The following is a 26,674-nucleotide window of genomic DNA, read 5'->3' on the forward strand; positions in this document are numbered from 1 at the left end:
TCTGTAACAGAAGAGGAGCGTGTGCCAGCCCGCTGTCGTAGCGCGTGGTATTTTACGCAACGTCGGCTGTGATATAACGGCGAGGTATAGAGCTTCTCGTTCCCTCTCCCTCCCCCTCCTTTCCCTCCCGCCCCGCTCTCTCTCTTTTTCTCTCTGCGCTCCACTACGCCGTACGCATGGGACGCGCGTCGAAACGCGCGTGAAGGCGCGCTAAAAACGCACGGCGCGGCCATATGGTATATACGACGTAACGAGGACGCCAAGTCGTTTCGCACGTCCGAATCGTTAACGGTAAACATTGACCGACACGCACCCCTATTGCTTTCGTTACGCCGCGATCGATTCGTAGATTTGTTTCGTTTCTTGCAGATCGATAGCTCGCGAAGCGGTTCTTGCGCGAGAAAGTGACGTATGTGCGTGTTTCAGAAGGCTCTAACGGAAGATAATACGATACGATATGGATATGGATGAATCGGACGACACGCGGGAAGGAACGCGTTCGCCGCGCGCATATACATTGATCGCGCGTAACATACACCGCGCGCGCTCACTTTTCACGACGTGTGTTGCTATGGATAAAGTTTCCAATGTGTGACAAACAGCGGTGACGAAGTTTTGCCATACGTCATTTGCGCGCGACGATCTCTTTGACGGCGTGTAACATAGATCGGATGTGATTGCGACACTCGATGCCGCGTACTAAAAGAAAAAAAAATAAAAGAAAGAAAGAACATCGATACTCCCGACGCTCGCGTCGCGTCGCGTCGCGTCGGCGTATACCCGTTCGTTCATCCTTAATTCCCAGGCATTCGCTCGACGGGGCATCGTGCCGGTAATCTTCGCTCGATACGACCGCGCTCGAGCGGCCGCTTTGCATTTTGCGGCCGCCGCGTGCCATTTCGCCCCGACAATGAGCCGGCTGTGTAATAGCGGTTACGTCGGAGTTGGAGAGCTCCGACGAGCGTGGCGGATCTATCCGCGCCGCGCGCGCATGGCGGGAGAGACTCCATAGTTCGAGCGCGCTCGCGCGAGACTCATGGCAATGGGTGTGGGTCGCGTTTACCCGGTTTCGCTGGACCCGGCCGAACCCAATGACCTAAATGATACGGCGAAGCGGGTCGCAACCTAGATTCCGCCGCGGGGGCCGGCCTCTTGCCGCCGCCACCGCCGTCGCCGCCGCCGCCGCCGCACGCGCCGACAATGAGCAAACGTAGCGTATCTCGCGCAGCGCCGCCGCCGCAGCCCAGATTTTCACTTTCGCGCGGGAGTTGACACTCTCGTCTCGCGATAACGAAGTGTATCGAGAGAGGGACCCGGCGCGCGGATAAACCGAGGCCGAAGCAACCGAGTAGATCGCTAACGAGTTAAGGAACTGGTTCCGCCGGGTGATAACAGGTATATCGCTCCCGCTCGCAGTTTGTTATTGCCACACCGCGCGCGCGTGTGTGTATGTACCGCGGTGATACTGGAGAAAAATGCATTCGTGCGATCACGTGGAGAGTTTCGTACACCCTGTGTGTAGAACAATGTAAACGTGTCCTTCCACTCCTTCCTCGAAAGCGAGGCGTATTACACACGGTTAGTATCGCTCATTCGACAGCTGTGTTGTTATCTGTCTCATCTCGTTAAAATAGAACACATATATATGTATATGTATCTTCATATTCATTTTTCATTAATTTTCCAAGACATTTCTTAAGAATTTAGATACTTGTTGTTCTCACCTTATGTCATCCGAACTGTTATAACTGTACGAAAAAAATATGAAAAATACCGGGGGTCTCCATGCACCCGCACATGGCCGCAACGTCGAAGGGGGCGTCAGATACATCCGGTGCATCCGGTAGTAAAGGATTAGAGGACGAAATGCGCCCGTATATAATTGGCACGGCGATTACAAACAACACCGTCGACGGCGTGATCGAGCCGAGTTGCGTCACTGCGAGGCCAATAAGAGCGCGGCGATATAAACGAGGCTGCTCTCCGGCAGCCCAGATTTTCACTTTCGCGCGCGCGGGTGAACGTTGACACCCTCGGCGTCCTTCGATAGATATAGAGCCGCGTCGAGCCGCGTTCACTCGGAAACTCGCCCAGGAGCGCGCGACGCGAGAGAGAGAGAGAGAGAGAGAGAGAGAGAGAACGTAATAATTACGTCGGCGATAGACGTTTCGCCGTTGTACTTAACATCGCGCGGGAACGTTGCATATACGCGCAACGCCCGTTTGCCCTGTGATTAAAAGCACCGCCGATAATTGCCCGACTGTTACGCGGGACTAATAAATAACCCCCGATAATTTTACGATACGCTTTAACGTTGCTCTTTACATACGCGAGTGGGACAGAGCGGCCGCGCTCCGCCCCCCTCGAGGGCGGCCTCCGATAGCAACTGCCCTCCTCGTCAATTTCGTAATCGTCGCGGTTGACAGCGTCAGCATAGAAAAAGGGGAGAAAGAGAAAGAGAGATTGTGCCGCGAAGAAATCTCGCGACGCGTTGAAATTATCGTCAGCCACATTTTCCTGTTTTTACAGGAAACACGAACAGCCTTATTTCTCCCCCTATACAATGTCTTATATATGTATATGTTTTTTTGAGGCGGCAAAATGTTTCTACCGAGAGAAAGAAAAAACGGCGGTTAGATGCAATAAAGTTTATCGCGAGGAATAATCATCCGTCCCGTAAGCTCTTGAGAATTGTTCTTAAATGCGGAAACGCACGTTGCGTTTCCGACAATTCGCGAAACTATAGATTGAGCCCGGCGTAGAACGGCATTTAAGTTGCGTGCGGACTTTCCAGAAGATTACTAACTGCGTAATGACCTGTAATGATGCGTGGGAAAGCCCGTTACGTTCGGGATCGCCATTGTAACATCGTCGCGCTCTTACTGTCTTACTCCACGAGTAACTATACGAATAGTCCCGCTGCGGGCTAGAGAGAGGGATGAGGGAGGGATAGAAGGGAGAAGAGAGGGGTTCTCTTTCTCCGCCGCACGTGGATGCCATCCGTTGCACCATCGCGCTGTTATACGGATTACTTACCGTTATCGCCGCGATGTGACCTGCTTTTTGGACGCCTGCGTCTTCTCCCCCGTGTCTATATTCCTCTTTCCTTTTTCCCGTTCACTCAACGTGCCGGCAACGCCCGGGCGAGCTAGACGGAAACGAAGAAGGCACGCTCGGAAAAGACGCGGTCAATTATCGAAATTGACGGAAACAAAATCCCGCGCCAGCCGCGCCCCAGAAAGTCATTCGGTCGCGGCCGACCGGAATGCGGAAATTTCTTATCGCGCATATGAAAGATATACCCGATACCCGCGCGCGTGGGTACTCCTTTTCGACCGCGGAGTATCGCGTATCCGCTGCCTCAGGTGCCTATCACGGCACCTGCTTATCTCGATCGCGGGGTCTAAGATCCTTTTAAATATTCGGAAGCCGCGGCGGAGCGGGAAATTACGGGCGTCGCGAATACATTTGAATAGCGGCGTATTTGATTATCGGTTGACGGAGAAGGTCGCCGCGTTACGTAACAACGGCTCGTAGTAGATATGCGATATATAAATTAAATCATTGTGAAAAAAAATGTGTGCGCGCGCGCGGGCGCGGGCGCGTGTCGCGATCCCCGCGATGGCTTCCCGATAGAGCGCTGAGCGCTCTAGCGGGGCGACCGTGACGGTTTCCGCGATGCACGAATGCGCGATGACGTGACGCGCGCGCTCGCGTAATAAATAAGCCGATGACGACAAGTGCGCTAAGGTCGAAGAATTATCAGCCGTGCGTCGGATTGACCAATTATCGCGTCTCACCTTGAGCGAGGCTATGAAGCGAGTATCGCCGTCATAGAAAAATTTCTTCCCACGTAACACTGATAGCGCGTACGAAAATTTTTTTCAGATAACATTTGTGCAGTATCTCGCACCGGAATCTTGCTGTAAAAATACTGCGGCTTAAAAATGTATTAGTTTACTTTCTACATCTGAATCTTGAGAACGTTTTCGTCAAGATTTTAATTACATTACAATCAATTATAATTAGCGTCAATTATTGCCTTCAGATGTATTGTTTCAAACGACTTTACGATTAATATTTGAATCAATTTTCCGTGACGTAGCAATTAATTATGAATAACGCCGTTGGCAGTGAAGGATATCATAAATATATACTTTTTACTGTCGGCTTATAATCGAATCAATTGAAAAGAGCTTATTGCATAATCGCAATTATTCGCTCGCTGCAAATTACCCAGACGCCTTTTTTCAGTCGCGCGTATTTTTTTATCGGGAAAAACGTCACGGGTGCTTTTTTTTTGTTAGTCTTTACTTGTATACACGCTCGCGCATATCTCTTACAACCAGCTGGCAATCGCTCGCCGCTTGTTCCTTATTCAGCGACCGCGCTGCTCGCGGATGGGAAAGGGGGAACTCGCGGATTGAGCAGCTGTGTGACGTCATCGGTAGTAGCTCGACACAGTGACACCGATCGCCGGCTCCGCGCCGCGCCGCGCCGGGAAGAAGCGAGCCGGCCGGTGTGTCGTCGTCACGACGATTCCCGCCGAGCGACGTTTTCGTTCGTTGTAATTGTCATTGGCAAAGAATAACGACGTAGACACGCGGAACCTCAGACTTTCATTTCTCCGGGCACATCCGCTCTCCGCGAATCCTTTTCTAGAGACGGTCGCGCTCTCGCAACAGCGCGAGATACGTTGCGAAGATACAGACTTTGTGTCGGCCTGTTTATGAAATCGCCGTGGTCAACGGTTGGAAAACAGCCGTCTCTCAAAAGTGGCAAAATACTCTGGAGTGGCTAAACAATCTGTTGCATTAATAACAGACGCATCGTGACGTTGATAAAAATGATGAGGAAAAATATCGGGAGATCGGTATCTCGCATCACGCTGTGTCAGTTGAAGAACGCTGCTTAATATGTATACCTACTATGAAACGCCAAATAACGATATGAAACTGATTACGCGGTATTTAAGATTACTCGGTGATTAAGCGTCTAATTAATTTTCTGCAAAATCTTCATTTTATCTTTATTTATCTTTATTATTATCCGTTGACAAAATATTTTAATTATAATTTTTCCCTTTTTTTCCCCTCTTTATACAATCTACTTCGCTTTCATTCAGGTTATTATATGTACACATTGTTAGCGCGAGAAAAAATTCCAGACATAAAACGTCAAAGCAATTTCGTTAATATTTCACGTGATTAATATTCGCCAAAAAAAAATCCGATACCATATATCTCTCTTTGTTCGTTATTTCGAGAACACTAACAGGTGATTTGCCACGAGCAACCTATACTCAACGAAGCACATCGATCAAACGCATGCCTTATCTCCTCGAGATAAGATGTCGCGAATACGAAGACGTCACGAGTTTCGCTGTGCTTGATATGACAATAACAAACCTGAAAAAAGAGCAAATATCTCAGTGAGAAATTGTATTCTTGCATTCGGCGCAAAAATTTTTTATTTAACATTTCTATTGATTCACGTGTATCTTTTATCTTTTTTAAAGGAAAAGTAATTCAAATCTGTGTTATAATTATAATAATTATATAACAAATTTAATTAATTAATTAAAATAATAAATTAGATTGAAAAGTTATTTTTAACAGGCATTAAAATTAATTTCTAATAATATGTAGCAACACATAATAGCATTTACATATTAGATAACACAATGGTAATTTTTTATTAAACTGAATAAATACATATATCACGAAATATTATTTGTGATAAAAATATCCTAAAATTTTGTTGTACCTTTTTTTTAATAATTGACCAATAGAATTTATTCCACGTATATGCACCTATATCTTAATCGATACTGTAAACTATTGTTTTCATTCTCGGCGGGTGATTCTGCACGTTCAGATGTCCTTTGTTTAGATCTTATCTCGCGCAGAATTATCGATCTGGCGAGACATTGCACCATGGCATTGACATGTTATCAGAATCGCGTGTATACGAGTCTAATTGGCGACGAGACAAAGATAACGAGCCTCGCTCGCATCGTCCTTGAAGCAGAAAAATGTATCGAAAAATTAATCTTTTTTTTTCCTCTCGCGTTCCTTCTCACCACGTCGCGGTCGAGAGAAACGGAAATTGAGATTGCTACTTTGGTCGCGTCGCCGATGAACGGCGGGTTTAAAAATAGCTCGGCCAGGTAATTGCCCTACAAGAGCCAGCGGTAACGAGAGACATATGAGACTTCAATGTCAGGCCGTTACGCCACTGGGTTGCACAGATAAGAGAAAGAGAGAGAGAGAGAGAGAGAGAGAGAAAGAGCTCTCTGTTCTCGCGGGGGGGCGGGGAAAGGCACAATACAAGAGGGGAGGAAAAAGAAATGAACGAACGCCGCGAGCGGCGAAACATCTGTTTACGCGGCGTGTTGAGCAAGTAAGGTACTTTATCGATTTGTCAGATACAAATCTCGCGGCGCACGCAGCGGGTAAATAGGAATGACGTTAACGCTGAGTATCTTGTTGCTGTCCGTGGCTTCTTATTTTGCTTACGTCCGAGTATACGTATCGGCGCGTCTAAATGCCGCGCGGAGCGCGCGCATTACATTATACGGTGGTATTCGTTTAATCGATTGCATCCTCTCGCGAATTGACTGCTTTATCGCTACGGTTATGATACATCAATGAAATAAGTTTCCATGCATTACGGGACGCATGGGAAACACAAATCGATAAAGTACCTTTACTTGCTCTTCAACGGAGCCGTTAGGAGTGACGAAGGCAAAAAGACAAATGTACTGTTAATTATGTCGAACAGTATAAATCGATACACAGAAATATTCACTATAATTATCCTCTCGCGACACGAACATTCGTACGCGTTTTCATCTTTTTATTCTTACATGTACTTACACCACTGGGACCACTTAAGACACGCTTTTTGTTATCAAACTACGCAACTCGAGTCTCCCGGATTTTACGTCGTTAGGAGTGACTGACTAAGCGTATATATAAACTTGAGATAGTTTGAATAGTCATCGAGTCAAAGTTCCGTATACTATCGCTCTCGAGCAATGGAGGAGAATTTATCGGGTAAATAATGTACCTCGTGCGCAATTCAAATAGCGCATGTATTTATTAGCTTTAAGAAAGGGATATGAGTGATCGCTCTCCCCTGAAGAAATATATATAACTGTTGTCGCGCACACAACAAGCCATATCTGATAAATCGTAAATAGTTACACGTTGTATCTGATAAATTGTAAATAGTTACACAGATTTCTTTCAGCTTTCTATACGCTCGATCTCTGTTGTCAGCAAGATATCACTGTAACGTGTGAAAGTATATTGCTGGTAGCGATAGCTTAATATGGAGCTGATGTTTTATTCGAGATTATCTTAATTATCCTAATGAAATCTCCGGATATCGACTAAATCAACGAGCACTATAAATCATTAATGAAAGCTAACTGAGCGATCGTTATAAATATGGAAACGACTGAAATGCAATATCTAATGTTCTTCCAGGTGATCTTAATAGTGCGTTAATTTTTCAGTCGTTACGCCAAACCCTAAGTAAGTTTTAATTGCTGCGTTCGAGTGATAAATGTTATCGTTATTCATCGAAACCGATGAGTCATTTACCACGAATAATATTAATATTCAGTAGTCGGCGAAAAACAGACAGATCTTTGGAAATAATAAATTATATTATTATGTATGTGTGTTTTATATGGGGGAGAGTGTCGCTGCTTATGGAAATATATAATGTTCACTGATCTTTCAGAACTAAATTTTTACGACTAACATTCGAGATTCTTATTTATCATTCTTGAATTGCAACAGTAAAATTCATTTTTTTGGGTCTTGAAAGATTTCATTCTCAATATCAACATAGTCATTAAACAGGTTCCCGTATATAATTGAGTCTTTATATTCCGAAATTTATAGAAGGATTCACGATTAAAAAATAATCCTCGGAATTATGTCAATATCGAGATTTCTTCCTCTATCGCTGTCGGAGGGGGGAGGTGGGGTGGGGGTGGGAGGCATCGCGCTTGCTGCGCAGTAGCGCGAGAAAGAGCGGCCGCCAGCAGGCGGCTTCTCGGCCGTCTCTCGAGAGGAATCCTTGATGCAACCTCGTAACAGAGCTCCGGCGGCTTTGTCCTTTCCCGCGATTGGCGGAATCAGCCGGCCGGCTGTTCCTAGATTCTCGCTCGGCCGCTTTCCTAGGCGGACGGCGGACGTGCTCGTTACTCACGTTCAGGTGCAGCCTGCACGTGGAAACCCGATTACGCAGTTATGCCATGAGTGGGAATAAAAGCGACGCGGCGCGGCGCGGCGCGGCACGGTGATGAGGATTGAGCCTCGATCCCCCGACGGAACAAAGAAATCCTTGAGATTACTCGCGCGCTCGCGCGACGGAGATAGCGGGTACACGATTCGCGTTGTTCGTGCCCCCCTTAGATAAGCCGCCGCTCGCGCCGGCGAGCCCCGCAACGCGCCTCGTCGCGCTCGCGCGCCGATTAGACACTATTACACGCTCTCTTGTTCGATCGCGGCGAGATTTGATTATTTTTCCCCGAGAAAGAGAGAGACTCGACGCGTATTACGATGCGATTTCGCATCCGAGTTTAGTCATGCGGAGTTGTTGACGCGGTGATTACCGCGACAGTTTCAATTCCGCTTTTATCGGATAGACGCGATAAATCCGACCGTATTACCGGATAAGTTGCGAATGGAGGTCTACGAAGATATTTTCTTCGTATATGCGATAGAGGAAATTCGAGGAACAGCTGGCGGCGCGAAAACTTATTTAACCTATGTACTCCACGAATTACGACGCGTCTTATCCGCGTATCATCCTGATCTTGAAATATTCCCGTCGTCGGGAATTCTTGAAAGCCACTCGTGCGCCGCTAGTTGCAATTAGCGGCTTTCGCATTTATAATTCCGCTGTGGAATTGCTCGACGCGAAAAATCTCAGGAATACGGAAATTCTGCTGCCGACTGACGCGTCTCTGAGCGCGAGATAACGTCTACATTATGTCTGCTTTCCAGATAAGGCATTTTTTACCGCCGACAATACAATTGAGGATCGTTCCACGTGACGCGATCGTGGCATCTAATTGTAAGACTATTTAATTACTGAAGAAGGAAATCTGTGTAATGCGAACGAATTTTTTTCGAGATATAGTAAAGTGAAACTTGTAAAGTGAAAATAGTTTTAGAATTATAAATTAGAATAAATCGGAATTATAATCCCTAGTTTCTTCTGCAGTCGTCTAGCCTTATCTTCCTATCTATAATCAGTGCTATAAAAACATAAAAAAAGTTATCTACTGGATAATTTTATCTAGCAATCGAGTAATTGTTAGAAATTCTTTATCTATGATCTATATCTTCACTTATATTTTGTAATATGCATTACAATATGCATTACAGAGTAATATCATAGCTAAAAGTATCAGGCGCGCTCCTAACCGTCGACTGTCACTTTCGGTGATGTTTTCGTGACTCGTTTATACCGCGGAATAATTTAGCATCGCGGATAAGGGAGAGGTCCGATCAATCTAAAGCGTCGCCGAAGAACAAAGGAAAACGTGACTTATCTGCCGAGGAGATACCGTCACTGATGACAAGGTACGCGCACATCGAAAGAGCAACTGATTCATCGGCACGCAATGGCTCGCCGCGGCAATGACAAAGGTCATCCTTGAACCGCGGTCCCTATTTGGCCGGCGGATTCTGAACTGCGGTCCCTTACGAAGACATCCCCGACACGTCGCGGTTTCCTTTGCCTCGAAGGAAATTAGCTTCCCGTCGACGACGCGGTCACCCACCTCGCGATAAAAATTGTGTTTTTTATATTTTTGGCGCCAACAATTAGTAAAAAAAAAACTTGGAGAGCTTAGCGATACCGCGGCAAAAACGGCACGAAGTGACCCTGCACACGCGATTAATTGACTTCTCACGGGTGACGTAACGCTTGTTAAATCTTGTAAAAATGATCTTGGTAGATATGCACCTATTATCATTATAATGAAGACAGCTATTGATGGAAATTTTGATTTACGAAGACATAAATTATACAGGGATGTAGCGAGCGATTGTGTTCTATGAATCTATGAGTAAAACTCGGTGACAAAATTGCAGAATTGGTACATAATGTCGCGGAATAAAGTGAATAAAGGCAGCATAAATGATACAACGTCATGCGGTAGATGATAGAACGCTTTTGAAAGAAAGTGAAGATTTGTTCTATGAATAAAGCCTCCACTTGCCGCACGCAGAATCGCCACGAATTAGAAATAAACTAGACGGCAATTACGTAACGCACACTTCCCGTGAGAATTGTGCGAAGACCTCGCGGTATAAGGGTATCTCGAAAGAAAATTCAAGCCGGCCGTTTATTATTAGCTTTTCTTAATATAACGACAATAGGCAAGAGTTCAAGGTGGGGCAAAAATAAAGCACAGTACAAGAGTGCGGTGCAACCTTGGCGATGTTATGCAAGAAACGAAGTGTAAAAGCAGTATGAATGACGCCGCCGTTACGAGAGCTTCGGTTGTATAGAAGAAAAGTTTTCATTGTTCGTGAGATCTGCTGCTCTCGTGGGCGATCGAAGTCGTGACGTCAGAGACGCTCTGTAATCCTTTCCTAACACGTCGTCACGATCTTCTTATTGGCGTCCTACGGCTCTCTCTTTCTTCTCTACGTCTCTGACGTCACTGCTCGCCGTCCGCCAACACGGGATGAAGCAAGTTTATAATAAAAGAGTGGAAACCCGTTAATGAGTATCCCGCATCCGCTACGTTTATCCGCGAATAAAGCACATTCGTATATAAATACAATACGCAGGAAACGCATCGCGCGCGGATCGCATCTGTAAGAAGCTCGCTAGCGAGACCGTTTTTCGTGATATATAGACGAGGATCTACGGTTTGTTTGTTAAATCCATTCCTCGCAAGCCAGAGACGTGATGTCACGCGCAATTAGATCTTCCCAACGCGCCGTCATAATTTTATCGCATACTGCCAAGTGTATCCGACGTCGTGCGCGTGTGTGACGTCAGCAAGCGATATCATAGTATTTTGTTTAGAAACCATATTTATAGACGACGTATAATATTAAGGAACACAATTCAGACTTATTTTTACATCGGTGTAAGGTGCGCTAGTGACAAAAGCATTTTACGGCAAACAAATGCAACAGACAAAACACTTTCCACGAGTGCTAACGAACTCGATATTAATATTCTCGGGATTTAATAAAGTTACAATTTTCGTCCCGTAAATACTTTTTACCGTACGATACGGCGAACCAATCTAACATGGCGGGGACCGGCAAAAGACATATTGCGTTTTTTTCGCAGACATCCCGTTCAAACGACTATAATACCAGATGAATCGCAGCACGCAGACAAAACCCAGACATGAATTGCCACGGCAATTTAAATGAAGTACAACTTGAAGTATTTACCTATACATATATTTAAAGCGCGCGGCGTACCTTTGGCGAAGGCATTGTATCCAACGTCATAATAAGTAATAACATTTATAATCGTTTGTAATCCGCATTACGTCTTCTTATAACCTGTCGCCGTAAGTAATGGCAAGATACGCGAAGCTGAATCACGATCGAACGGCTCGAGAATTGCGCATACTCGATTTATGGACCGTATCTGAAATATGAGAATAGAAATACCCGTTAGGCTCTATTCTTCGTATGCAATCAAAGGTTACGATGTTGAATGCCGTGAGGCTTTCCCAACGTTTCGGCATAATTTCCTACGCTTACGTTACGAATATATTATACGAGATACACGCAGCTCTCGAGCGTTATAGCTATATAAATCATTTACTTAAGTGTAATTCGAAAACGCACATGTATGTAAATAGCAAACGTAGCAACTTGCTCAACGAGGGCAAAATAATTTACCGTCTTAATCGAAGACCGAAATAATCAAGAGACTAAAAAAAAAAACGCCAAGTTAAACTAATTAGATTCAATCGAGAACATTTTTCACAACGAAGTGTCGAAGCACTGATCAGGGAGGGAAATGTTAACCAGTTTCTTTGCGAATCTTTCAGATAACGGCGAAATTATCAGAAGCTCCTGTTTTAAATGAGCAAGTGTCTGCTTAATTGTACGCGAGCTAAAACCAGTTTTGTAGAGAAATGATGTAACAAATCGCGCTCACAAAACCGTCGACGATTCCCGGTCGATCACTTCCACGTAACGCGTTGCGAGTGCTTTTCAGACAAAGCCGTGACGTCAGACACCGGCGCCGGTAGGGATAAAGGCGCGTGTAAAAAATGCTTTACAAAGGAAATGTCACAACGCGCCTTATTCGAGCCTTCGAGGCTCGCGACTGCCGTCGTCTAAGTACACCCGGCTGACTTCGATTGGATTCTCTTTCTTCCTCTCTCTCTCTCTCTCTCTTTCGATTCGCGAAGCGAATTTTATCATGTCCCGTTACGCCGACCGAATCTCGCATTCTTCGATTCGGGTCACGGCTCCGCGTACGCGGCCAATTTCTTGTTGACATTCTTAGATCACACTCGTTACGGAACCGCCCGAATTCCTCGCGAACGGGGATCTCCGGACGATGACAGCCCGCGCTACGGTGTTCCGTGAAATTGAACGAGGTGTTTCAGAGATATTATGAAGAAACACCGGGGCTTCTCTACCGGTGTATTCTCGGGTTACCTGACCTATCTACGTTTAAAAACTGTTATAAACGTTCGCGGCCTTTTTGTCATCGTTTGCGCGTTACTAATCGCATCCTGTTAATGCATATGAACGTTAAAAGCATATTCCGGGACTACCGGTCGCCGCTGTAAATAGCGTGAAGACATTTATTTGAAAAATTAATACTTTCACGCGAGCGTTTCTAGGTTTCTACATAAATATTAATTAGTATCCCGCGCGAATGGTTTATCGCGCGGAAACGATGGCAATGTAATAAAACAATGTTTACTTTCTATCGTAACCAATTGCTCAGGAATACTCGGGATTAAGGTATAAATTCTTTTCTCTGTGGAAATGCATTCTTTTGGTTACGGCGCACAGAAGTTCGCGAGATCACGAGATCTCTTTCGCTGTAACGGTCCCGCGCTAGTGTAGTTTTATACGCGTCCGACTCGATTTTACAGTTATCATTGTTTCGAAGGAATGCGGCAATTCCTTTCCTGTTCCGCGGCAGTCGTTGTGCGGACGTAGGACCCGACACGGCCGAACCCGGAAAGTCCTCGACTGATTTGTATAACGATTCGGTATTCCGGTTCTTTGCGCGTATATACATTCCTACGTGATTAACCGCGCGCGGAATAAGACCATAAAAGATTGAGAGGCAGGCTCGAACACCGGCCGACCGGCCGCTCGTGCGTCGGTTTCGCAGGTGTTCCAACGGAACGTTTGTTGAACAAATACGATCAAACGTTCGCTCGAAATTTGTACACGAGAATGGAGCGAAAGAGACAAAGAGAATGCGGAATTACGAAGAGTATAAACAGTTGAAATACACGCGTCGGAGTTTGAGAGACAATAACGATTTTTACGAATTGGAGCGTGATATCGTAATTATTTAATGGAGGAGTTATTTCAATTATCAGATATTTTATTATTTACATATGTATCGAACGTGTAGATTTTATTTGAAAAAAACTAAAGTTTCGATAGCGAATATCACGATAAAGCAATAATATTTTATATTATTACAAAATGTACGTAATAAATATTTTCAATGCACACTCGGTCAGATATAAACATATACTAGATCTTTATTATATAATCCAACGTTACACAATGCAAGAGCATTAAACTCTTTAAATGTAACATAATTGCTACGATATTTCTGTAAAATTTCCGTAATATAATGAGCAATCATAAATGGGTCGCGTGCACGATTACATTCATAGAACGCGTGCTTTATTTATTTAATTTTCTCAACATCGCTTTATTGCAATCACCGTTGCAAAATATTGTTCACGAAGGTCGAATTCATTTGCGAGGCACAATATGGATGGATATTGAAATCTGCGTGCGGGAAAACGGGTGGGTAAAGTATAATTATACGATAAACATAGCCGATACGTGGCGATGCAACTGAGGGAATACTAGGTTAATAATAATGGCGAAAGGTAATAATGCCAAATATCCGGTCAAACAGGTTGCATTAACCCGCTGGATCACGCGCCGTTTACTCGCGATGATCATCAACACACGGTTCGTCGTAAATTCAATAATTTAATTTCGCGGCGTATACCTATTGGAGGTTTCATTAAACCGGAGAAAAGTCAACTAAGAAACTAAATTAACTATTTCAATTTCTCTTGATATATATATTTCTTATATGGCTGCCGTTCTAATCTCAACGGTATATTTAATGTTAAATGTACCGAGTACCATTTCCTTATCGATATTAGATGTGATTCCATTCTGATATTAAACTAGATAAAATTAAGGCGATCATGTCGGAGTTGAATGCGCGACGAGATAAGTACACGTGGTCCATCTCAGTAGCGGTTCCAGCTTAAACCTGTTGAGTATCAATTCAATTTCGCTACCTTCGCGATCTGAACTACTCTATTTTGTATTCGAATAGAAAGCGAAATGACGCAAAAGCGCATTATTAAGAAAGACCTAATCGAGAGCTCGTTTAACTTTCCGAGATGCGATTACGCACTTGGGACGCGACAGCCGGACGCGCGATATTAGACGTCGATGGTCGAATGCATATTTACGACAATATACGCGGCAGAGATTTCGCTCGTCAATCTCCCCCTCCCTCGCTGAATTTAATCTCGACGCATTTTATTATTGCTCAAGTATAAATCCCGTTGCTCAAGCGAGGCGATTTGGCCGTTGCAACACGCTCGGTGTAGCGAAACTCCTCGCCGGCGCGGCGAGGTAATCCGCGCGCCGGTGCCGCGCTTCAGGAGTACTTGTGAAATGAAGCAAAATGCACTTTCACCTAACCGGCGTTGCGTTTCGCAACCTCCCCGCTCTCCGCCGCGGCATCCCCGACCGCCGTCCGCGTCGTCGTGTCGAACGAAAGCAATTCCGTCGCGGCGGAATGCCTCCTCTGTGCCGGCGTCCTAATTGTCGCACGACGCGACGGCCGCGAACTGAATTTCGCCGGCGCGGGCGCGCGCGTTTACGCCTCTTACCCGCGCAACGCGCTCGTCGACACTTTCGACTTCGCCGTCACGCTACGCGCGAACAAGAGCCATCCGTATACTTACTACGCGTACGCGTCCCGCTTTGTACGGATGCACTCTCGCTCGCGCGTACGCGTGGCTCGTACAAAAAAATCGGAGAAAGCATCGAGATCCTCGATACGCGAGAATGGCACGTAGAGTCGGGGTCTGGCAGTGCCGGGCGAGAGTGGTAAGATTAAGACTGCGGCAGTGCTGCAGGTTTCGGATTTCGATGCCGCGAACATCCGGAAATGATCTCCGTGTCTCTCCGTGACGGCGACCGCGCGTGAATCAGCGCGAGATACGTATTTCAACGCGACGACTCGCCACTTTTACGTCGGTCTCTCAATCTCCGACTCAGGCGTGGCTGACGCAACGCGCTCCGCCGCCACCGCTGAGCCAGCCGTCTTTCGCGATCGAAATTTCCCCGCGAACGGTCGAGTGCGGACGACGTCGTCGCCGCGGCTTTCCTATCGTTGTCTAACGCACGTGTTTTTCAGACGCGTAATCGCGGAACGTGCAAACAACGGTGCGCGGACGCGGGAGTTCGCCGTTCCTTCCTTGGGAGGCCGCCGGATGCACGAGTTTAGACGAGGAGGCGGAAGGTGAGGTGAGGTCGTCGACTCGCGCGGCGCGGTCGCGTGGTCTCTCGTCTCTCGGGAGATGATACCGGGCGTTATTATACCGCGCCGCGGATCGAGCGCGTTATCGCGCGCGGGGGGAGGGGGACGCGAGAGCGAGGGGACGGACGGAGAAAAGAAATTCGAAAGTGGCCGGTGAAAGTGCTCGAGTACGCGCGCGGGCCCGCACGTGGATTGCAGGCGTCAGCGAGCGTGGCGCGGCTCACACGAGCGGACTTCCTTCACTTCCACCTCGTCGTTCTTCATCCACCTTCACCTGTCGCCGCTTCCTACTCGCACATAGTCCCCTGGCGGATCAATCTACCGCGCGCCGGACGACCTTTGTACTTTCCCTCTGTCCCCTGACCTTTGAGTCCGGCCCGATGGAGGTGAGTGGGTTCAACCGGAAAAACGGCTCGAAGGCCGTTCTCAATGGCGAACCCGTTCGGGGAAGAGCCGCTGTTTCAGTCACTCTGATTTTCCCGGTTTCCTTTTTCTGACGAGAATTCTTTGTGCCCCAAGGCGCTGCTCGCACACGTCTACACACGACACGGATTGTACGGCGTGAGTTTCACTAGAAGTCGCGGAAAATAATGCATCGTCATTAATATTGTAATGCGGGAAGAGTAGATCCGCAGCCGCGATATACCTCATAGATAAGCGTAACGGCGAGAACGAACAGCGGTAAACTTAATATCCGGTGGGGAGTGTACGATTACAGAAGATCTTTTTTTGCACATTATTTGCTCCACTACTCCGGATCTTCGCGCTCGATCAAAACAGTATCGAATTCAGCTTCCGAGGTTCGAAACGCGAGGTCCGAAAGTCGGGCAAAGAACCGCTTGGCCGTCGTCCGGCTTCTACGATTTCGCGTAGCGCGAACGTTGCGGACGTCACAGCCGCGCAGATACGCGCAGATAAGCCGCGTATCGAATAACGCGTTGACAGCTGCATATATTTTAACAGCTGATGACTGTGGAACGCGCATCAGCATTATAATGTGTTAGCGAGAACGCGCGGTGGCCCGGAAACGAAGAGCGAGGCTCTCGCTTTTCACCGTTCGAGCCGATCGCCTTCGTCGGTATTGCTAATATAGCTGCGAGACTTCTTCGACGGCACTTCTCCGGTAGCAGTCGTCAGGCAACGTAACCGCGGAAGGTTTGGGGGCTAGCATTTTTTTAGGTACTGCATATTTGCATGCCGAATTTATTCGTGCATTATTTCTAACTCGTTTCGCCAGGATTTACGTACACACTATGACACCACAGCTACACCGAGGTTAATTGAATCCCTCCTCCTCTTCCCCCTCTTCCCCCTCTTCCTCCTCCTCCTCCTCCTCCTCCTCCTTCCCTTCACTCGCTACGTGAAGCTTTCAAACGCCGCGGCCAATCTCGCGCCGCTAAAGACGTGGAATTTCGCTATCAATACGCGAGCTCATTTATTGACACTACCGTTAATTAAATTTGATAACTTGTGTACACCGCGCGCGTTCGTAACGCTACTTAAGCCTATCCGCACCTCTATACCGCGGGAAAGTGAACGGGAAGCGAGACTTATGGCGGTTAATTAATCGCAGGAGGCAATCTTGATTGCGCCAAATTAGTATGTGTCACAGACGTCGTGATGGATATTTCGACGCAGGAATTAAAGCCGTCAGGGAATCCCATGCCGCGTGTATTACTCGCCGGTTCGAAGAAGCAATTAAGTAATGGAGTTACCGCGAGTGTATGTGCGCCGAACGTACTATTATATTCATATACATAAATCACGCGTCATAAATACGTTACCTCGAACGCGCGAATCGGATAACAAAAAATAAGGGGTTATAACAAAATCGATATTTTTACCAGTGATAAAGAAGCGGTCACTTTTGACGCGAAACATTACAGCGGGAAATAAAAGTATATTTTAACATTCCGGTACAATCATGAAAATAAAAGTAATAAAGTAGCAGTGTTAACGATAAGGCTCGCAAAAAAGTGCCTTACGATTTTTCACTCGACTCATCGCAAATGCACTTGTCCTGCAATTCCTTCGGACAGATTTATGCGATGTAAATTGCACAGGATAGCAGATTTCAAAGGCCAACGAGCGACGTGTGTGTAATTTTTGTTTCGAATATTTACTCGATAGACTTAAAAACTGAATCGCGCGGAAAACGATAAATCAAGAGATATAGATCAAAGATAATTATGTCTGATATATGTGTCATATGTATTATATTAGTATATACCATAATATATGATATATTACTATATAAAATATATAGCTTATAATCTAATATATATCGCAATATATAGTTTGTGCTATTTTCCATGTCCTATGCGAATTCACTTCTATATAAAACAGCGTTACGTTTCGCCGCGTGTATTTTTCTACATGGAGATTTTTCTCATGAAGATACCTGAAAATCGTCACCCTTGCCACTTTATCGGAGTGCCGGCGGAATAGACGGAATTTCTGAGGAAACGCGGATAAATCAGCGCACGTGTGTGGGTCGTATAAATTTCTACTACGACGTACAATCTCGCGCCTCTCGCTGCTACGGTGATCGGTATACTAAGAAGCTGGGCGAGATGGTTGCCGGGAGCCATCGAGAGCGGTTGACCGTTTTCGTCGGAATCCCCGGTCAGGATTCTTCGAGAAAAAACGGCAACTCGCGCGATGGCATAGATACCATCGCATTCCAGCCTCCTTCGAACACTGGAGGCTACGTATTAATCTTCCGCAATTTTTTCTCGTTCACGCAACAGCTTCATTTAATTTGTTGAAAATACAAATTACACACACTATTATTATCAATGTTGAATTTAATTAGTAGATGTTATTATTCTAATTATTACGATTATTAAGGTATTATAATATCTTAATTATCAGTAATTTGATAGCAACGGCATGATGCCCAAGTTTATAATCTACTCCGTTAATTAGGATGCTGTTAATCAATCCGTTCGAAATAAACGAAGCAAGCCGCTTAAATCGCAGTAACAATACAAACGTTATCGTTATGTAAAACAAATCTCTATACGTGAAGATGCATCGATTCCGATACGCGTCGCGTATATGCATTCGAATATATTTTCATAACAGTTTTGATATTCGCGAAAATATTGCAGCGCGACTCTCGATAACATTAACAGTTTCAACGTCGATTCTTTTCCAACGCAGATGTTTTCGGCTCGCGTGAAAATTGCGCGGTATCGAGGCGAGGGCCGTATAGCAACCGTGGGTTCGCGAACGATCGGTGATAAAACCGCGGATTCTGTACGCACGCGGGCGGATATACCGTACTATAATGCGAATATAATGACGATGTTGCGAGTTAACAGCGGGTTAACAGTCGTTGATTTCGTTTCGCATACGCGGCCGCATATTTTACACACGCGCGTGCCGCGTGCGACACGCATCGTACGCGATACTTCGCAATTCGATACCGCGACATGGAACACGGAACTCTCTCGGATCGGTTTTTTTTTTTACCGAACGTGATACACGCGGATTGTTAAAACGTGACTTCTGTGCAATGACACGCGCGGAATTTCTCGCGTTTTATGATTCACGCGTGAAAGGTTATAATTGCGGTTGCAGCGCTGAAACGATTGAAAGATCTAGAGCAAAGTAGACTCATGGTATTTGGCCTTAATTTATTTAATTATTAATTTGCTTTAAACCTTTTCTATTTTAATAATACTGCAGGGATATTACTTGCATATCAGGTTACAACATGACCATTATATCAACATTTCGAAATATTCCAAATTATTTTGTATTGTTGTGCTTTTATATTTATGAATATTTTGTACGCGTAAAACGTGATACGATATTGTAAGCCGATGAACGAATTTTTTTTCTAACGTAATGGAATATATGTATTAATGAATAGTTTATTGCCTGAGAGAGATATCGATCGAAGCTAATATCTCTCTGGTATTGGAAACATTTCATTACCCGATTACTTTGACTGAATCGTATTTAATTCAACGATGCAAAACTGTTCGCCGATATGCACTGTTCGCCACCGTTAATACGTTTATATAAACAAATTGTTTTTTATGCAAGAACATTTCTACCGAGTGTACAACGTTACCAAGCATGCGCGAAGGTAAACATAAATTGTCAGTTATTTGCGTTACAAACGCGACATCGCACCGAATCGTAAACGCGCATTGGCATATTAAAAGCATCGACGAAATGCATTCGTAATCGAGAACGAAAATAGGCGTGAAAACAGCTGCTTAACATTGATAACAGTCCCACTAAATAAACGTACGTTTACGCTAATTAGCGTCCGTGTTTTGTAAGAGGCATTATTCCCGGCAGGCGGTCGCGCTCTGATTTTGCGGATGCGAAAATTCGCCGTTAAGTAACGAGACCGGCGAGAAAGTCCTGTGTTCGAGCGCGTTTCATTTCGCGTGCTCCAGTTTGCGAACACTCCGTATATATCATGCACACGTAAGATCCGCCGTGGACGACCGCGGAGCGGCGCGGCGCGGCCCGAGCAACGGGTCTTCTTCCTCGTAAACACTCGCGAAGCCGGAACTCGCAACAACAGCCGCATACCATGCATACCCGTGTGTTCAGCAAAATTATCGAAGGCTGTCGTGCTTTTTTTCTTTCTTTCTTTTTCGTTTCCCGTACGAATCCGCGCTCGCGCGCTCGCGTACGAGTCGTTCCCATACGTGACTTTCTCGCGACGTTTGCATGACATATCTGTTCCGTAGTTACCGAGAGGAATAAACGACAATTTGTGAACATACATGTATTTCGCAACAAAGTTACGTCGACGGAATGGGGGGGGGGGGCATCGGACGCATTGTACGTACACGTAATCGACGCAAGCCGGCATTATTGTCGGACTGCGATTCCGACAATGCCTAGAGACGAGTCCACCGTTTCCGGCCCGAGCGATCACGAGGAAGCGATCGTTCGCAATTAACTTTACCAGTCGCCAGGGAAAGTTCGAGGGATACGTTGAAAATTTCGCACTTTCTCCGCGAATACCTGCGCGTATAACGCATGGAACGCCTTTTTGTCAAATCCAATCCCGAACTTTCAAACCAGAGTTGCTATACAGACTCGGAAAACCTGGAAAAATCATGGAAATTTAGATTGGCCAGGGAAAACTGGGAAAAATCACGGAAATATATAAAAGAGCCTGACACTTTACTCTCTCTCTCTCACACACCACACATAATTCCCATAAATGCTCTTATTCTAAAGTGTACTTATAATTTTTTAAATATTATGTCCAACATTTATAGTCATATGCGTTCAAAATTCGCGCACTTTACTAGTCATTTCTTATGTACTACTATAAGGAGGCACTTTTGAGGCGCTCTTGCGTCGATTTCTTGTTTTCTTCCTCTACTTCTTCTCTTGCGATATTAATTAACAAAATAATTAAAATTTATATTTTATTCAGTGCTTTCATTCAATCGTTTTTTTCCCTCATAACTGCATTCTTTTTTCCAATACTTATTTATTTTTGTTGGCCTGGAATTTGCATTCAGGATTATATTATGTTACTAAACTTCCAATTGAAAGCAATTTTGCATTGTTTCTAATAATATAAGCTATCTTTCCTGCAATCCCTGTTTCTGAATGTTAAAGTTTAAGATTACATGTTGGTCATGGAAAATTCTCCATTAGCGTCTGCAAAACATGTGGAAAAGTCAGGGAATTTCAAAATTTATTTTCTATGGCAATCCTGAAACGTACGCCCGAAACGTTTCGTAAGTGAACCGCGCTTATGAACAACTTTCGGATGAAAGATCACGTGGCATACAAAAGTGCTATACGTATTCGTCGTCTGCGTGCATTTGACGTAGAGCATCTTGCGTTCGTAAGCTTTATACGGCGTTCCTAAGGTTTCTCACGTCGGAGGAGAATCACTTAGAAATCTAAAGTCTCTCATCGTGATCTTTACGTTTGTATAACTAGTTCTCTGTCCCATTGAAAGCTATGCGAAATCTCTTTGCGGGGCTTCTATAGAAAGTAATTTGCTCATTACTGCTGTTAAATTTCATTTAACCATCTTATGTACACAGGCATGAAAGAGAAATAAAAGAGAATGTGCATATTTGATATGTATCTTAGTACATATCTACTTTCATATATACCTTTTTATTACATCGTAATCACATTAATTTTTGCCAAGTTTCGAAAAATACGCACAACCTATAAACTCGCTTTCCGAATCGGAATATTGCGTGAGAACGCATGGAAAAAGTCCACGGAAAATCGAGAGAATCATCCGCACAGAGATTGATATATATCTGTTTTCTTTTTGTTACAGGGTACTATGAGCCTAACGAAACGCATAGACGAGATCAGGTTGCTCGAATCACGTAAGAGCGCACGACTCGCCGATCAGGATACGGATTTCGCCAGGCTCGCCGATATGGCTGGCGATCGTAAGCGAGCGTCCTCCCACTCTATCGACGTGCCACACGTGATGGCGTAAGTTTTTTCCTCTTCTTTCCCTATTACCGTCGCTTATCTGGAATGGTTTTATGTTCGGGCAGCAGATAAGGTTGAAAGTAACTGTCGCCGATTGACAATAAACTTGTTCCCAAGACAAGCGGAATCGTCCTTTTAAACGTCGTTTAAAAGCAAAATACAGTTTGCGGAGCGCCGCGCGACTCTCGCTCTTGACTTGATTATGCAAATTTCACGCACCTTCCCCATGAAAATTATTCAAGCGTTTCGCGTTACGTCTTGAATTTTTAATTTTCGCATTGTATCTGTAATATTGCAGTTTGGCATAACTCGAGAGATATTGCCTCGAAACAAGTATACCGCGAAATTCTCGAAAAGGAATTAAACAATTATTCACATGTCCGATCCAATTATTGACCGAGTATATCCTTTGTTCTATTTAAATAATATTTTTCATTTCCGTATGCAATAATATGAGACATAAATTTCCCAGATCGACCTGCTGCCCTATCCCAATCCTATCCAACTTCCACAAACGTGATCTTCGTGAATTCAACGGCAAAAGCTTCTCCATATCGTAATGCGTCCTTTAAGACTCCTTCTTCTTTGTATCGAAGATTCGAAGCGACGTGAGTATAACTTTCGTTCAGGATATATCCAGTTTCGCGTTATAGTTTAGTTTGTCGAATAATCTTTTTAAAGTAATATAAAAATAACTGACAATGATATAAGATAAACAGAATGGAAGCAACTAAAATTTAAGTAAATTATTTGCTGAATGGCTCATACACCTTTTATTGCCAGACATGTCCTTATATGTCAAAGGTATTCTAACAATCCGACATATACCGAAGGTCATTGCCAGACGCGACGCGTTGACAAGGCCTTTGGTATGCGAGATTATTAGAATACCCTTTCTCCATGTCAGGCTTCTTCCTCTCGTCGCGTAATACTGACAAGTACAGGTCCGCACATATTTCTCCTAGATAAAATATAAATCTTATATATATATAGCCGTGTGTCCCGAAGATCGGACATATTCGATGCTAAAGATAAAAAGCTGAGCATCCGCGTGATGCATAAAGCAAGAACGAAGGAGCATCCGTTTGCGGATCGTTAGACCGTGAATGCACCCTCGCCGGGCACCTGTCTCTCACCTTTATATGCACGCAACTCCCCAGAACGCTTTACGCCTCACCCCCGTTGAATGTCAGTGAATATTCGCTATAGGGACGTCGCGGTGAGGAATAGCCGACGGATATTTTAGTGAAAAAAACGTGCAACGCAACAATGCCTCCGTGATTGCAATTTCCTGCTTGAAAGTCCTACTCCAATCGTACAATTCTTTGTGCTATATCAGTTAAGTACTATGAGTATATATACATATATATGTGTATTATACACAACTCTCTGATAATCTGATCTTACGTTATTATTTTGAAGTACTTGAATCAATACAGCACAGCGTAAGGAATTGTACGATTAGAATAGGATTTCCAAGAAAAAAAAATTCATGTGAAACAAAAACTGCGATATCTATGCATAATTTAATTTGAATCAATACATCGTAATTTTATATCCATTGAATGAATGGATGAGTAATATTCTATGCTACGAGATATATTCTATGGTGTTACGATAATATTATACGTTTTATCGTTGCTTGAATTGTTTTTATATTTAAATATAATTCATTCAAATCTCGGACGAAATCACCGTCGCGAGATTCGCTTATGAGATTACTTACGTGATTGAAAAACAATGAAGTTTCTCGTTCCGCCTACTCACGTGGCGATCTGTCTGGAGTCTGTGACCTGCGATCCCCATCATTTGAGACGAAATTTTCTCGCTGTCTCGCTTCCTCTTTGTCGCCGTTTCTCTGAAAAGGATAGGATCGGTCATAGCCCGACAGGGCGATGAACTCGCAGGTTAATGACTCCCCTCGACTTTTCGTTTACATCAGTGTGGATAAAGTCGGTCCTTGACCCGAGGATCCTCTCGCAAAAGACATGCGAGGAAATCCGTACAACGTCCGACAGCGGTGTCGATCTGTAATTGTGGACAGGTAGAAAAATGCCCGGTACTTTTTGGTAGGGAGCGTGCACACACCTGGCCCTGGCACGACCTGCCCCACGTGAAAGGAAAGGTCGTCGAAGAGAAATCGAATGCCTTTCGAAGCGCGATGGTATCGGCGACGAAAGCGCTCACGAACTCGGGCTACCGTTTAGCGAGACCTTGTATCGCGTCCAAGGTTTTAACACGCCGTTAGAATTAATCTGGTGATTGTACAAACGTTAGACAGCTCGTAACGGTGTAAGCAATCTTTCTGTGTGATCCGCGATGATATTAAAATTATATCTGAATCTTCACAGAAATGTGTGTGTGTGTGTACAGTGGTACTTCAAGAGTTCCGATTTATTCGAATATTTTTCGCAAAATAAATAGTGCACATGAATAAAACGAAATAGGTTTTTTAATATACATGTTGTATTGCGGCATTTTATATGAAGAAGTCGATTCTTTGCAGAGTTTGCGCGATTTTTAAACGACGGCTCAGGGAGTTAGAAAACCGGGTTCACGTAAGTGATTTGCGCCAAGGTATTTCTCCGTTACGTCGTCGAGGCACCGTTTATTCTTTCTTTTACCTTTACACGCAACCGTGCACGCCACATGGTGCAACGTGAGTACCTGCGCGTGCGGGTTTTGCGATAATTGATGCCGGCAAATTGAGCAACGTAGCAACACTCTTTCCTCCCGTGACGTAATTCCGTGCACTCTGCGCGAAACGATAATCATTGTGCCGGGCAATTTTTGTATACGTTTTCGGCTTTCGCTCGCGCACGATTACTTCGTTTCAGGCCGCTAGTCGGTAACGAGAACAATCGGGCTTGACGACGAACGCAGGAAAATAGCTGTCCGGTAATAATCGCAATGTTCGCGTGGGTGCCCCGCTGATTTGACTCGTACGTTTCCCTCGCGGGGTACATTTTTAGCCGGTTTGCACACGTTACTCGCTCTCGTGCATCGATAAAGAGCAAAACGCGAGCATGGGGATCGGTGGGACGCGGGCGCGTGGAGAAACACGGAGAAACGGAGAGAAGGACGAGACGATAGCCGCGAATAGATACGGGATGTGGATAATCCAAAATATAACTTGACGGGCTGAATAACTCCCATCGCCGCCAGTGCCACGTCAACGGGCGCAGTGAGTCAGTAGGTTAGCTTACGTAATTTTCGGACGGCAGTTCTCCGCGCACCGACGAGGAGGCGGAGGCCCCGACTTGCGGTGTCGGGAATTAGGTCGATCAATACCTACGCGGCCGCGCTATATAGGTCAGGTGCACTACCACGCTCCGTGTATGCGACGACGAGCAGCGCTTGGTCCCCCTTCCCGACACCTAGCAACCCCCGTGTGCCACCCACTCCCGGTCACGAGCCACCCACCGGGAGCCGGGACAAAACCCACCACTCCCGCTTTCAACTCAAAACTCGGCCATTCCCTACTTTCGTTCTCTCGCGTCCCGCTCCACATACCCGCTCGCGGCGAGTTAACGCGTTAATTGACTCCAATCAGCTTGGTCCAGCTGGTTCTTGCGAGAGATCGAATTGGGTGATCGTTATCTCGGTCGTTAGTGCCGCGGAATTCGCCTGGAATTCACGAGACTGTTTGTTCTCTTCAATTCTCGTGCAATCGGGGAACGCGGAAGTGAAGAAATCGAATAAACGAGGGCCTTTCTCTCACTCGAGATCGAACGATTATCGCGATAATATATAATAATAAAGAATACTTTCTACATAAACGCTTATCTTGAATTTTCCTATGTATGACAGGGTAATAACATTCTTAAACTCCGTTTTGGACTAGCAGCAAAACGTCATGTCAAATAAATGTTAATATTTACAAAATGGTGAAAAAATAATGATAACTACTTCGTCAAATATACCGAATTGTCGATCGAACGCACATGCATGACTACCTGAAAGCGCTTTGAAAGAGAAACAAGAAATGCATGAGTCACGTATGGCTTCGCACGTTGTATACTTTGTGCTAAGTCGAGTTAAGCTATTTGTTCCATGACCCACAATAATCATCAAGGTGTCGAGTCGCGGACAGAGGAAGCATTTTGCAAAGCGAGGAAGGTTTCGCAAGCCTATTCGAGCCGTACACACGTACGAATGGTTTCCTACCGGATTGCGCTGTGTCCAAAACGCGCTAAAACCCCGCTCCCATGTTGGGAACCTGACCTAGACCAACGGCGTTCGCCGTGGGCAACCGAATAACACATAAGAGATGCGCGAGGCTGAAGATAGAAGCATTAGAGGATTGTCCGTAGCCGTGCGCAACCTAGACACACACTCGCCAAGGTCCCGCGCGACAAAATACGCCGGCACCAGCGCGCGCGCGATCTTGACCTACACAGCGCGCGACATGCAGATGTCATTTTAA

General features: G+C 45.2%; 1 protein-coding gene across 2 annotated transcripts in view; it reads left to right on the forward strand.

Annotated features, from left to right (window-relative positions):
* The window catches only part of Glut4ef (Glucose transporter 4 enhancer factor), an 87,012-nt gene that overhangs the window by 16,753 nt on the left and 43,585 nt on the right, over nt 1-26,674 (forward strand). Inside the window, exons 1-2 of one of the 2 annotated variants that reach the window (XM_071774474.1) lie at nt 1,379-1,578; nt 22,085-22,248. In XM_071774474.1, coding sequence (XP_071630575.1) covers nt 1,450-1,578; nt 22,085-22,248 — 293 coding nt within the window. In that variant the 5' untranslated portion in view covers nt 1,379-1,449. Of the gene's footprint in view, nt 1-1,378; nt 1,579-22,084; nt 22,249-26,674 lie in introns of those variants that run through there. The other variant, XM_071774473.1, reaches the window with a different exon arrangement.

The sequence above is a fragment of the Temnothorax longispinosus genome, chromosome 3 (assembly GCF_030848805.1).
Source record: "Temnothorax longispinosus isolate EJ_2023e chromosome 3, Tlon_JGU_v1, whole genome shotgun sequence".
Classification (NCBI taxonomy): domain Eukaryota; kingdom Metazoa; phylum Arthropoda; class Insecta; order Hymenoptera; family Formicidae; genus Temnothorax; species Temnothorax longispinosus.